Source organism: Amaranthus tricolor, chromosome 6 (assembly GCF_026212465.1).
Source record: "Amaranthus tricolor cultivar Red isolate AtriRed21 chromosome 6, ASM2621246v1, whole genome shotgun sequence".
NCBI classification, from domain to species: domain Eukaryota; kingdom Viridiplantae; phylum Streptophyta; class Magnoliopsida; order Caryophyllales; family Amaranthaceae; genus Amaranthus; species Amaranthus tricolor.
This window is the reverse complement of record NC_080052.1, coordinates 29,006,207-29,020,262: the sequence shown is the minus strand read 5'-3', so window position 1 is coordinate 29,020,262 and position 14,056 is coordinate 29,006,207. Positions and strand designations below refer to the sequence as shown.

The 14,056-nt window shown below is 30.5% G+C and overlaps 3 protein-coding genes across 5 annotated transcripts; all 3 read right to left on the bottom strand.

The window, feature by feature from the left end:
* Window positions 1-2,085: 2,085 nt before the first annotated feature.
* Window positions 2,086-4,776, bottom strand: LOC130814635 (uncharacterized). 3 transcript variants are annotated; one of them, XM_057680763.1, is made up of 4 exons: window positions 3,793-4,775; window positions 3,011-3,356; window positions 2,624-2,663; window positions 2,340-2,480 (listed from the first exon to the last, which is right to left on the bottom strand). In XM_057680763.1, the coding sequence occupies exons 1-3, from the start codon at window positions 4,216-4,218 to the stop codon at window positions 2,653-2,655; spliced, it is 783 nt and encodes a 260-aa protein (XP_057536746.1). In that variant the 5' UTR covers window positions 4,219-4,775; the 3' UTR covers window positions 2,340-2,480; window positions 2,624-2,652. The 3 variants fall into 3 exon arrangements, 2 of the variants coding, with proteins under 2 accessions (XP_057536745.1, XP_057536746.1); XM_057680762.1 differs by lacking the exon at window positions 2,624-2,663 and having other exon boundaries at window positions 2,086-2,480; window positions 3,793-4,776; XR_009042467.1 differs by having other exon boundaries at window positions 2,624-3,356; window positions 3,793-4,776.
* Window positions 4,777-8,280: 3,504 nt separating this feature from the next.
* On the bottom strand, window positions 8,281-9,722 carry LOC130814634 (uncharacterized). Its single transcript, XM_057680761.1, has 2 exons — window positions 9,563-9,722; window positions 8,281-8,728 (listed from the first exon to the last, which is right to left on the bottom strand). The coding sequence occupies exons 1-2, from the start codon at window positions 9,663-9,665 to the stop codon at window positions 8,526-8,528; spliced, it is 306 nt and encodes a 101-aa protein (XP_057536744.1). The 5' UTR covers window positions 9,666-9,722; the 3' UTR covers window positions 8,281-8,525.
* Window positions 9,723-11,659: 1,937 nt separating this feature from the next.
* LOC130815757 (uncharacterized) lies at window positions 11,660-12,001 on the bottom strand. The gene has a single exon (XM_057682239.1). The coding sequence runs from the start codon at window positions 11,999-12,001 to the stop codon at window positions 11,660-11,662; it is 342 nt and encodes a 113-aa protein (XP_057538222.1).
* Window positions 12,002-14,056: the final 2,055 nt, after the last annotated feature.

The following is a 14,056-nucleotide window of genomic DNA, read 5'->3' as shown; positions in this document are numbered from 1 at the left end:
ATGGAAAGTATAACAAATTTTAAATTTCTCCGCAATTTCTATGATTGTTACTTTTACAAGAACTTTAATGTCTCATAGAAAACCCAAAAAATTCTCTTCATCTGCCCCACGAAATTTATCTAATTTTTTTAATTTATTCCATTAATTTTAAGTTATAACTTATATCTATTTAGATCAGCATTGATAATATGCGTGCAATGCACGATTTTCTTAATTTTTCTAACATATTTATATATAACAAAAATTAAAAATTTACAGTTTTATATTTTAACCATCTCAAAATATTCTATATTCATTGAATAAATAACGATTTTATAAATAATTGAAAAGAAATGTATGAGTTTTTAATAAATTAATTAAATGATGTGATTTAAAAAGTAAAAAATCAATCAAATTGAATAATATTATAGTCATAATTAAAAAATAAAAACGTCAAATAATGACATTATTATTATTGAAAAGGATATTTCTTTCAAATTTTAAGTATACTTTTGTTTACAAAAAGACTTTTAAAGTCGATGATTGTATATCGAGTATTATATTTCCTTTTATTTACTATTATTATCTCATTAGATTTTAAAACATTGTCAATACACTATTTCAATTATAAAGATCTCAAAATATTCGTGAGTAAAAACTATAATATGTTGATATTAATAAAATTTAGCTTATAAATTAAAAATAAAACACAAATTTAGAATAATCAATGAGTAATCAAAAATAAATTAGGACAATAATAGTGAATAAAATTGAGTAATGTTTTTTTTTTTTGAGATAAAAAAAAAGTTTTAAATAAGAAATTTACTTTAAATTATTGGACATTGGATAGGTTAATATGCAACCTACACAAAAAGTAATTGTGAAGAGTATTTTTTTGTGTGAATTATATAAGCAAGTGTACAAATTTAGACCAAAAGACAAAACAAATATAATCCAATGACTTTGTGACACATAGCAAGACTCTCTTACGTGTTTCTTCATGAAATTAAAAATAGTGTTGGGCTCATTTTCTAATTAAGAAATGAGAAATCTGTTTAACCAATTTTGTATGCTATTAAGGCCAACAAATTAAATAAATCCCACGCCTTGCATGGTGAGCATATTAAATTTAAGAATAATCTGCGAATTACAGTCTTAAAGTTTAGCATTTTTGCGAATTACAATCTTAATGTTTTTTTTGGGAATTACAGCTACTAAAATATCAAAATTTGCAGATTCAGCCCAAAACACAGAATTCCGACCATTTTGATAGTTGGAGTTCTGTATTTTTTACCTGAACCTGTAAACTTTCATACATTAGTGGTTGTGATTCGCAAAAAATAAACATTAAGGCTGCAATTCGCAAAAAATAAACATTAAGGCTGCAATTCGCAGAAGTGCTAAACTTTAAAGCTGTAGTTCGCAAATTTTGTTTACCCTTAAACATTTTAACATATTATACAATGATGAACAACAAAAATATTCTAAAAAAATTGTATAAGATGAAAACTAAATCATCATTATCATCCAACCCAGTATATCCCGCACATATAAAAAAAACTATGAACAGAGTCTGGGGAGGGAAGGACGGCGATAACTCATACCCATAGAGGAGAGCGCGGCCAAAGGAATCCCGCGACTCAAGAAAGATATAGAGACATAGGTACAATGAAAAGAAAACCTATAAAAGAAAAAAAAAATAGACACACCTATAAAATAAAAGGGGACAAAAAAACTTATAAAAACTAATAAACTAATAAAGAAACAAGAGGAGCAGGATGGCAAGAATCTGCGAGGACCTCAATAATCTAAAACCTGGATATAACGTCTCTAACTACCCCTATCCCTATGCTAGTCAGGCCTCAGAGATATTTAGCTCCCGCAAGTTAAGTTTTATCTGCTCATCCCAGCAGGATGGCAAGAATCTGCGAGGACCTCAATAATCTAAAACCTGGATATAACGTCTCTAACTACCCCTATCCCTATGCTAGTCAGGCCTCAGAGATATTTAGCTCCCGCAAGTTAAGTTTTATCTGCTCATCCCAAGTTCTGCTGAGTCTTCTTCGACTCCTCTTACCCTCTGCTATAATCTAAAACCAAATAATTAAATAAAATACACTAAAATATTTGAATATTGTTTATTTAAAAATTGAGATTACTCCAACATATTAGATATGCAATTATCAACTTAAACTTATCTTACACTACAAACACAAGCTAATAATTTTTGCGACAAACAGTCATAAGTTCAAGTTTCACATAAAACATACTATTACTTCATTTTACTACAATTTTCACTGAAGTAAAAGTTTTAATAAGATAAAATATAGCAAAATGAGTGAAACGAGGGACTATTCCCTAATTTCTAATTAAGGTTGTCCGCAATTGTAGCCACCCAATCTCGCTTTTCTTGGCTGGCTTATTATCCATAACTTGTTTTCCGACACCAGGGGGAAATCGACAACGATTATAAACAGTACAGCGCTTACGGCCAATTGGAACTGCAGTACAACAAAACAATAATTAATAGTTTAAGTATAAATATATAAGGAATATCTATCGATCATATATCTGAAAATGAATAATTAAGTATAAATATATGTACTAATAATATGTCGAAGAAAATTAAAAGATAATAATTTACCACGATCACCAACTTGTTTGGAAATGTCTCTAGCCGATGCCTAAATGTAAGAACAAAAAAGTAAAAGGCTAAGACACAAAAAAGCTTTCATTAGAAAACCCATCTTAATTCTTTTCTTGCCTTTTGGTTGTAAGAAAACCCATCCTTTTATAGAGCAATATGGGTATTTTTGTAAAATAAAGCTAAATTATTTCATTTCACATTAATTACTTTGTTCTTTCTTTAGTTTTTTACTACATTACTAATCGTGCAAAATTATTTGATTTGACATTAATTAGCTTGTTCTGTTATAGCAGAGAGTAAGAGGAGTCAAGGTAGACCCAGGAGAACTTGGGATGAGCAAATAAAACTTGACTTGCGAGAGTTAAACCTCTCCGAGGGCCTTACCAGGAATAGGGATAGTTGAAGGCAAAGTATTAGGTGAACTCGTGGTAGAGGACCACGAGACAGTTGGAACTGTTGACACAACAGGCGAAGGAGCTCTTACTTCAAGGGAGTTAAAACCTGACGAAGCAACTCTAGACATAACATTAGAGACCTCACTAAGCTGCATTGGGACTGCAGAAAATTGATTAGCTGAATGAGGTTTTTCATCAAACAAAGATGAAGACCCTCCATTTGCATTTATATTTTCTCTGCCAGTAACAGCTGCAGGTACAGAAAGATTAGCATGCAACTTCCAAGCTCCCTGAGAATGATTCATCTCATTTCTTGGAACACGAGATAATTTACCCTGCAAGTAAAAAGAAAAATAATTTTGAACTACTATTCATAGTAAACTAATCATGAAAAGTAAGTATAATCTACAAAAGGTCACTCTCTGTCTCCTTAGTGCACTAGGATCAACACACTAAATCTTAAGAGTAACATGAAAAACCAAGGCAAAAACATGCTGTAAAGATAGGCCGCATAACAATGAGCACAACGGCACTAATGCTGAGTGAGACTCTAAAGTGCAGAACAAACATAATAGACATGGTGAAAAGGGAAGGGTTATTTAAAAACTTGTATTTTATTTTTATTTTTAAAATCACTCTCTGTAAAGAAGATAATAGCAATTAAAGACATTGATGATTTTCCATCATTGAGGAACATGCACTCCACAATCACAAACTAATAACAATTGGACATTAAAGAGGGTATATAACAAGCAGGTTGGGGGATCATACATCTTCAACTGCTTTTAAAGAATCCCCTAGCCCAGATATCTGATTAGACGCTGCCCCATTCCTTCTGAAAATGGGATCAACATGCCTGGAGCTGAGAGAACTAATATCAGGCATAGCTCCAACAACTCTGGGCGGCAGAGTTGCATTCCTGGTCTTCCCATCAGCTAATGTAGGGTTCATATCTTCCCAGTTAAATTCTTCTTCTTCTTCAGTGTTCTGCCATGAGGTTTCAGGAATTTTACTAAATACACCATTCACATTCAGGCCATTCATACCCAGAGGTTTCTCATTCAAAGGCCTTTGCCCATCGTCATGGCCATAAGCATCAATCAAAGCCCTTGGCCTGTCATGTTCATAAATGTTGCTAAAACCATAGTTAACAACATTTTCAAAACCACGATAAGAATCGTTGGTTGGAGATAACATCAACTTAAATTTTCAACGGAAACACATCAGATATGTTATATACTCTTTCTATATTAACACTTTTATTATTGTCTTATGGCAGGAAGAGTTGGAAACAGCTTTGAGGGACTATGTAGGGAGGGAAACACCCTTATACTATGCTGAAAGGCTAACAAATCATTATAAGAACAAAAATGGGGAAGGGCCGCAAATTTACATAAAGAGGGAGGATCTGAATCATGGAGATGCTCACAAGATCAACAATGCTCTTGCACAAGCCATGCTTGCTAAACATATGGGTCGTACAAGCATAGTCACAGCCACAGGTTCGGGCCAAAATGGAGTCGCAACTGCGGCTGTATGCGCCAAGCTTGGTCTCTCTTGCACAATCCTAATGGGTAGCCTTGATATGGAGAGGCAACCTTCTAATGTACCCCTCATGAAGCTGCTAGGGGCACAAGTACACATTTTTTTCTTATGAATTTTTTTCATGATCAATTAATTAAATGTTTTTTAACAACCAACAAAAACTTATTATATAAAACTTAAAATCTATGTAATGTACCAAAATCATTGAAATACATGCAAAGTATTTCGTTTCCAATATATTTTTCAGAAAATTATATGTTGTGTTTTTGAGTTTTTTCCACGTGATAAATTCACATGGTAACATTTGAATTTTCAACTTTTTCATGAGATAGACAAAATATTAAATTTTTTGTTAGATTAAGTATTCATTTCAACTGGATTACGAAATATGGGGCCAAATAGGACGATCGCGACAACTAGTTTTTGAAAAAAAAAAGTCACTATGTTCGGAAAAAATAGCGTAAAGTTAACAAAAACACTTCTCTTTTGTCTACCATATGGAAAAGTCGGAAGTTTAAGGTTACCACGTGCATGAAAAAAATGTTTATCTACCGCGTAAAAAGTCCGATAATTCAATTACCACATAAAATTTCTCATATTTGTTTTATTTTATACTGTTTCATTTTTTTACTATTTTTTCTACTGAACATCTTAATTCATATTCTTAATATTCTACAAAGATATTAGGAGTATTATAGTGTTTATTAACCTTGCAATCGAGACGAAAAATTTGATAAACGCGAGACTGTCATAAAAATATTTTAAAAAGAATTAAAGTCCTTTAGATAAATTATTATACTTTCTCCTATTCCATCTGAGTGTTCCATTTAATTAGACACATTTGATAATGTACTATTTTTAATATTCTTAATTGTGTATAATAAAAAATATTAAAAAATTGATAATTAATAATCTATTTACTGAGATGACCCAGACAAAACCTAGCATCATTATATTATACTACTAGCTTATAGATTAAAAACAAAATAAAACTTAAGAGTAAAAATCAAATAAGACACTTAAGTTGAATAGAAGGTAGTAGTATTTACGGCCAGTTTAGTTAGTGAGACTAAATGATGGTAATGTAAATGACTTATAATGAAAAATTTCATCAAAGGTTTCATGTCATTCCCATGGTAATGAAACTTTGATCATAAAAAAGTTTTTTTTTTTCATTACCATCTAATATCAGATCTCTCAATAGTAATGCATTGAAATAAATTTTATAAAGAATATAAGATGATTATAATTGGACAAGCATGAACATTAAGGTAGCCAAAAGATTTTTCAACCAAAATTACACTAATTTTTCATTCCGATTACCACTATGTACTACATATACCAAACGGGCCGTTAATAGTACTAGTATTTATATTTAATCTTTAATCTTTAACACATGACCTCCTTATATTAGCCGCTACATATTTCACTTTTAAATGAGATGTGATTGAGATTCGAACTAGTAACTTTTTATCACGTTAACTTCTAATACGATGTCATGAAATCAGATCATTTAAATACGATGTCAAACGATTTTCTATTAACACTAAACAAATAATTACAGTAGGGTAGGAAAACCCAGATAACCAAGGCTCTCCTTATCAGTTGCATCAGTGTGAAAAAGAGGTCCACCTTTTAGGAAGAATTTCCTCTCCTCACTCTTCATGTGCAAAGGAAATATCGAGATATCTCAAAAAAGCCACAAACGGCAACACAAAATAATTTGGCTGAGCCAGATGAGCAAGATCCTCATATATCTTTCCCTAACTTTATTTTTACATTTTTATATTTCTTAAAGTCTTAATATGTTTTCCACTAACTTTATAAAATATTTTTTATTAGTTGTATTCCTATATTTTTTTACTAACTTCCTTTATTAATTAATATTTTTTCCTATCCAAACAATTGTATTTTATTTAATTCTAAGATTTTTTACGAAACTTCAAAGTGATTGATGTGATTTGTGAGGCACCCAATTGTTCCTTGATTCCTTCATAGTCATATGGTCCAATTGTTCCTTGGCGGCTATTGTAAATTAAGTCCTATTGATATATAGTGGAAAAATAAATAAATAAAAATCATGAGTAGGTTGTTATTCATGTGAAACTTCAACAAATATTTTTTAGTGGAACCTGTGCTTCTATTTTGCTCTTCCGTTTTGAAATAGTAGTTACATAAGAGTTATTGAAATTATTCGTCTTTCATGTTTATTTTATGTATTGCGGCTAATGTGTTAGAAAAAATATAGTCATGTGAAATCTTGTTTAACTCGTTATATCGAATATTTTCATAATATCAAAATTTTATTATTTTTAGTTAAGCATAACTTAAAGATATAAAAATATAATTATGAGATTTTTTATGCATTATTATTTTGCATCAGAAGGCCGGGTGGGGTGATTTGTCACTTTATGGTTTTAAAAACTTTTAATGACTACTTAAAAATATTTGGAGGAAGATTTATAATGAATAAAAAAAATCTCATTTCTTTTGTCATTTCTCCTCCCTCTATATCATTCAAACAAACTCAAAACAAAATAATTTATTTTGTTATTGTAACTCCCAATAAATTGAGTAACAAATTTTCAGATTTTTGGCGAAGAGTATTTTTTTGTGTGAATTATATAAGCAAGTGTACAAATTTAGACCAAAAGACAAAACAAATATAATCCAATGACTTTGTGACACATATATAGCAAGACTCTCTTACGTTTCTTCATGAAATTAAAAATAGTGTTGGGCTCATTTTCTAATTAAGAAATGAGAAATCTGAGCTAGCTAACACCATTTAGCCGATTTTGTTTGATATTAAGGCCAACAAATTAAATAAATCCCACGCCTTGCATGGTGAGCATATTAAATTTAAAATAATTTGCGAATTACAGTCTTAAAGTTTAGCATTTTTGCGAATTACAATCTTAATGTTTTTTTTTTTTTTGCGAATTACAGCTACTAAAATATCAAAGTTTGCAGGTTCAGTGCAAAACACAGAATTCCGACCATTTTGATGGTCGGATTTTTAGTTTAAGTGGTCTTAGTTCTGTATTTTTTGCCTGAACCTGTAAACATTGATACATTGGTGGTTGTAATTCGCAAAAAATAAACATTAAGACTGCAATTCGCAAAAGTGCTAAACTTTAAAGCTGTTATTCCCAAATTTTGTTTGCCCTTAAAACATTTTAACATATTATACCATGATGAACAACAAAAATATTCTAAAAAAATTGTATAAGATGAAAACCAAATCATCATCATCATCCAACCCAGTATATCCCGCACATAGAAAAAAAACTATAGACAGGGTCTTGGGAGGAAAAGACGGTGGCAACTCATACCCATAGAGGAGAGCGCGGCCAAAGGAGTCCCCCGACTCGATAAAGATACGGAGACATAGATACAAGGAAAAAAATACCTATAAAAGAAAAAAAAGTAGACCCCCCCTATAAAATAAAAGGAGACTAAAAAATAATAAAAACTAATAAACTAATAAAGAAACGAGAGGAGCAGGATGGCAAGAATCTGCGAGGACATCAATAATCTAAAACTTGAATATAACATCTCTAACTACCCCTATCCCTAATTAGGCCCTCAGAGAGGTTTAGCTCCCGCAAGTCAAGTTTTATCTGCTCATCCCAAGTTCTCCTGGGTCTTTCCCGACTCGTCTTGCCCTCTACTATAATCTAAAACAAAATAAATAAATAAAATACACTAAAATATTAAAATATTGTTTATTTAAAAATTGAGATTACTCCAACATATTAGATATACAATTATCAACTTAAACTTATTTTACACTACAAACACAAGCTAATAATTTTTGCGACAAACGGCCATAAGTTCGAGTTTCACATAAAACATACTATTTCTTCATTTTACTACAATTTTTACTAAAGTAAAAGTTTCAATAAGATGAAATGTAGCAAAATGAGTGAAACGAGGGACTATTCCCTAATCTCTAATTAAGGTTGTCCGCCATTGTAGCCACCACGACCTTGGGGTTCAATCACGCTCTTCTTGGCTGGCTTATTATCCATAACTTGTTTTCCGACACCAGGGGGTTCAACTCGAGAACAACGATGATAAACAACACAGTGCTTAGGGTTAGTTGGAATAATACAATCATCAAAACGACTACTACGTATACAGCGCTTAGGAATTGGAACTGCAGTACAACAAAACAATAATTAATCACCATTACTTAATAATCTATGACGAGTGTATCGTCTCGTTTTGCAAGTTAATATTTATTTTAATATCAATTACTCCGTTTTAGTCAATTGTTATGCTATCTCCGTTTCTTAATAAAGTTTTCATAAGGATTGTTTTCGAAAATTAAGAAAAATATTTACTTTTAGATAATAGAGATATCATTTTATTAAATAATTAATTTGATAGAGGAAATGCGTGGACCAAAAAAAATAAAAAATAAAAGAATATTAAAAAAATTTAGTGGAAAAAATATGGGGATCACAACTATAAAAAAAAAAATATTGTTTAAAAGTTAATGCAATAGATGTAGGGACCATAACAATTAGAAAAATATTAAAATGAAGTTAGTGAACGATATATGAAAACCATAAACATTATTAAAATATTAAAATGAGGATGACCCACGTTATTTTTGTTCAAAATTTGTTATATAAATAGAAAAATTCCTTATAAAAACAACAAATAGAACATCCAAAATGAGAAATGTAAACTTCTTTAAGAAACGGAGGGAAGAGATACTATAACTATGATTATGAGAGCTTTTTAAATAAAGTGTACAAACAAATTAAAACAAAAAGAGTGCTAAATATTTGACAACTTTCATATTGATCCATTATTATTTGTGGGTATTAAAATATAGCTTCATCCAGCAATTAATTTTTTTTACCAAAAAAAAATATTTGGAAAAATAAACTGAAACTAATATTAATAGTTTAAGTATAAATATATAAGGAATATGTATCGATCATATATCTCAAAATTAAAAGATAATAAATAAATGAGTAACCTGGACTCCCACGACTACCAACGAAGTCTCTGGCCGATGCCTGAATGTAAGAACAAAAAAGTAAAAGGCTAAGACACAAAAAAGCTTTCATTAGAAAACCCATCTTAATTCTTTTCTTGCCTTTTGGTTGTAAGAAAACCCATCCTTTTATAGAGCAATATGGGTATTTTTGTAAAATAAAGCTAAATTATTTCATTTCACATTAATTACTTTGTTCTTTCTTTAGTTTTTTACTACATTACTAATCGTGCAAGATGTATATGGTGATAATAATTTTTTTTGAGATAAATGTAAAAAATATTTAATATTAATTGTTAATTTTAAAATTAAAATAAGATTGATTAATTCAAAATTATATACATCACACTTTATGCTTGTTTTATTGGAAAATTTCCTAAGATAATATAACACTTTTCTGTTCAATGTGTGACATTTACTATGCTATAATGTTCTTTTGCAGAAATATCTCTACAACTTTCTTTTATTTTCATCTATATATTTGAACCCTCCTTAATATCAACACATGATTTAAATGATCTCGTCATTTCTTAATTATTGTGCAATATAAAACTGTGGAAAATTCTTCGCTGCCTAATACATCAAATGCAAGTATATTTTGAAAAGTCAATAAAACTCATTTAAATCACTAATTGTATAAATAATTAAGATATACAATAATAATAATAATGACATTATCTATTGAAGGAAAATTTTTCATAGTAAGATAATTTATAAATTTGAAGATGATGATGTCAAAAGTTTTTTACATTAATCATAGTTAATATATTATAGATTTTGTCATAGGCCTATCCATTTGTCTCTAATCTCAATTATATTACGAATTCATTTTCTTTATGCGATTTATCCGCATATCATTCACTGACTTATTTTTTTTTCTCCCGCTTTTTAATAAATACAAAACTAATAAGTATGAAGGAAAGAAAATTAAAAATAATCCTAATAATTTTACAATTCGAAATGTCACTACTATAATTTATTGCTACCATGTAAGGTGATAATATATCAAGATGGTTTTGTTACGTGTAGAGAAAGACTCTACACATTGATGGATCGAATTAGGAATCAAGAGTTTAGAGACAAATTAGGAGTCGCCTTTATTTCTGGAAAAATGCGCGAAAATAGATTAAGATGGTTTGGTCATGTGCATAGAAAGACTCTCACTGCCCCTGTGAGGAGAGTAGAAAGCATTATAGCAAAGAGTAAGAGGAATCGAGGAAGACCCAGGAGAATTTGGGATAAGCAGATAAAACTTGACTTGCGGGAGCTAAACCTCTCCGAGGGCCTTATCAGGAATAGGAATAGTTGGAGGCGTCATATCTATGTTTTAGATTATTGATTTCCTCGTAGGTTCTTACAATCCTGCTCCTCTTGTTTCTTTATTAGTTTATTAGTTTTTATAAGTTTTGTTGTCCCCTTTTATTTTGTAGGTGGGTCTATTTTTTTTCTTTTATAGGTTTTCTTGCCCTTGTACCTACATCTCCGTATCTTTCTCGAGCCGGGGGACACCTTTGGACGCGCTCTCCTCTACGGGTATGAGTTGCCGCCGTCCTTCCCTCCCCAGACCCTGTCCATAGTTTTTTTCTATGTGCGAGATATACTGAAGCAGACGATGATGACGATGATGACGTGAGGTGATAATAAAAATGTCCTCCTAAGTAGACTAAATAGTGCAAATTCGTAGTACAATAATTTATTTGATTATTGAAGTCTCTTTCTCAATTTAAAACATTGTGATCTATTGGTTGAATTTTCAAAATGTAGAATGTATGATCCTAAAAGTTTTGCTTTAATTATCATCATCATCCTATTTAATGTATTTCGCTCATAGAAAAATTATGGACAGAGTTTGGAGAGAGAAGGACAACAGCAATTCATATCCATAAAGGAGAGAGTACGGCCAAAAGAGTCCCCCGGCTCGAAAAGATAAGGAGACGTAGCTACACGGAAAAGATAAAACGAATGCATATAGATAAAATAAATAAGTGGAACCAACTACAAAATAAAAGTAAACAAAAACTAATAAAGAAATGAGAGAAGTAAGATGGCAAGAACACCAAAAGATAATATAAAAGGACATCAGTAGACTACAACATGGATATGACGCCTCCAACTATCTCTATCCCTAATCAGGCCCTTAGAGAGGTTTAACTCATGTAAGTCAACTTTTATTTGCTCATCCCATGTTCTCCTGGATCTTTCTCGACTCCTCTTACCCTCTACTATAATGCTTTTTACCCTCCTTACAGGGGCGACGAAAGTTTTTCTCTGTACATGTCCAAACCACCTCAATCTATTTTTGCGCATTTTTCCAGAAACTGGGGCTATCCCTAGTTTGTCCCTAAACTCTTGGTTCTTAATTCGATCTATCAATGTGTGCCCACGCATCCACCTCACCATACACATTTCTGTAACTTCCATCATAACTAATTTTCCATCATAACTAATTAAAAACTTATCCTAAAAGTCCTAATTAACACCCACAATTTACGCCGCCTGATGGGATGATAATTTATTTATTTATTAATTAATAAAAAATTGATAATATTGAGAATTATAAATTCATCTAGTAGTTAAAAAATTTTCGTTCTCTATTATGATATAAGTTTGATTTTTATTACTTGTATTAAAATCATTTTCTGCCTTTGATGTATTTTCTTTACAGGTTATTCATCTTATTTTAAAATCAAAAAAAAATGATAAAATGACATACTTATAAATTTTAAAATAACAATGTTAATAGTGTTTTATCTTAATAATAGTTAATGGGTGTATTATAGATTTAGTCACAGTCCTATTGTTTTGTCTCTAATCTCAATTATATTATGAATTCATTTTCTCTATGCATCTTATCCATCCATATTTTTAATTGACTTATTTTTTATTTTATTTTCCCGCTAATTAGTATGTACATTCTTATTATTTAGCAAACCCAAAAGTAATTCTAATATTTTTATTATTCGAAATTTTATTACTAATTATTTAGTGCTACCATGTGGGATGATAATATAAATATCCTCGTAAGTAGATTGATTAGTCCAAATATGTAGTATAATAATTTATTTGATTATTGAATTCTCTTTCTCAATTAAAAAGTGTCTAATGGTTGAATTTTCAAAATGTAGCGAGAATGGGTGATGATCCATAATTTTAAAAATTTAGAGTCGACTTAAACTCGCCATAGACCTACAAAGACTTGTAGCTCTAACTTTAAGACTTGACTTATAATTAATTAAATGAATTATTTACAAATAAAAGCCTTAAAGTTTAGGTCTTTTACCGTTTATAATTTTAATATTTTTCTGTGAATAATAGTCTAAATGTTTTTTTTGCGAATTACAATTATTAAAGTACCAATGTCTAAAACGTGCAAGCTAAACAAAGAATTCTGACCATTTTACTAGTTGAAATTTTAGGCTAAATGATTGAAATTTTACCTTCTACTGAAATGTATTTTTTGGCGAAGAGTATTTTTTTTTTTTTGTGAATTATATAAGCAAGTGTACAAATTTAGACCAAAAGACAAAACAAATATAATCCAATGACTTTGTGACACATAGCAAGACTCTCTTACGTTTCTTCATGAAATTAAAAATAGTGTTGGTTTCGTTTTCTAATTAAGAAAAGAGAAATCTGAGCTAGCTAACACCATTTAGCCGATTTTGTTTGATATTAAGGCCAACAAATTAAATAAATCCCACGCCTTGCATGGTGAGCATATTAAATTTAAAATAATTTGCGAATTACAGTCTTAAAGTTTAGCATTTTTGCGAATTACAATCTTAATGTTTTTTTTTTTTTGCGAATTACAGCTACTAAAATATCAAAGTTTGCAGGTTCAGTGCAAAACACAGAATTCCGACCATTTTGATGGTCGGATTTTTAGTTTAAGTGGTCTTAGTTCTGTATTTTTTGCCTGAACATGTAAACATTGATACATTGGTGGTTGTAATTCGCAAAAAATAAACATTAAGACTGCAATTCGCAAAAGTTCTAAACTTTAAAGCTGTTGTTCGCAAATTTTATTTGCCCTTAAACATTTTAACATATTATACCATGATGAACAACAAAAATATTCTAAAAAAATTGTATAAGATGAAAACCAAATCATTATCATCATCCAACCCAGTATATCCCGCAAATAGAAAAAAAAAACTATGGACAGAGTCTTGGAAGGGAAGGACGATGGCAACTCATACCCATATAGGAGAGCGCGGTCAAAGGAGTCTCCCGGCTCGAAAAAGATACAGAGACGTAGGTACAAGGGAAAAAAAATACCTATAAAAGAAAAAAAAAATAGACACACCTACAAAATAAAAGGGGACAAAAAACTTATAAAAACTAATAAACTAATAAAGAAACGAGAGGAGCAGGATGGCAAGAACCTGCGAGGATATCAATAATCTAAAACTTGGATATAACGCCTCTAACTACCCCTATCCCTAATCAGGCTCTCAGATAGGTTTAGCTCTCGTA

Excerpts from the sequence above, each read along its gene's own strand:
- LOC130814635 (XM_057680762.1), bottom strand. The coding sequence starts at position 4,218 with ATGTTATCTCCAACCAACGATTCTTATCGTGGTTTTGAAAATGTTGTT. Across the intron at positions 3,357-3,792 it reads CTTTAAAAGCAGTTGAAGAT|GGTAAATTATCTCGTGTTCC; the intron begins GTATGATCCCCC and ends TTTTACTTGCAG. Across the intron at positions 2,481-3,010 it reads TTCAACTATCCCTATTCCTG|TTCCAATTGGCCGTAAGCGC; the intron begins GTAAGGCCCTCG and ends GTTGTACTGCAG.
- LOC130815757 (XM_057682239.1), bottom strand. The coding sequence starts at position 12,001 with ATGGAAGTTACAGAAATGTGTATGGTGAGGTGGATGCGTGGGCACACA.
- LOC130814634 (XM_057680761.1), bottom strand. The coding sequence starts at position 9,665 with ATGGGTTTTCTAATGAAAGCTTTTTTGTGTCTTAGCCTTTTACTTTTT. Across the intron at positions 8,729-9,562 it reads TGGTAGTCGTGGGAGTCCAG|TTCCAATTCCTAAGCGCTGT; the intron begins GTTACTCATTTA and ends GTTGTACTGCAG.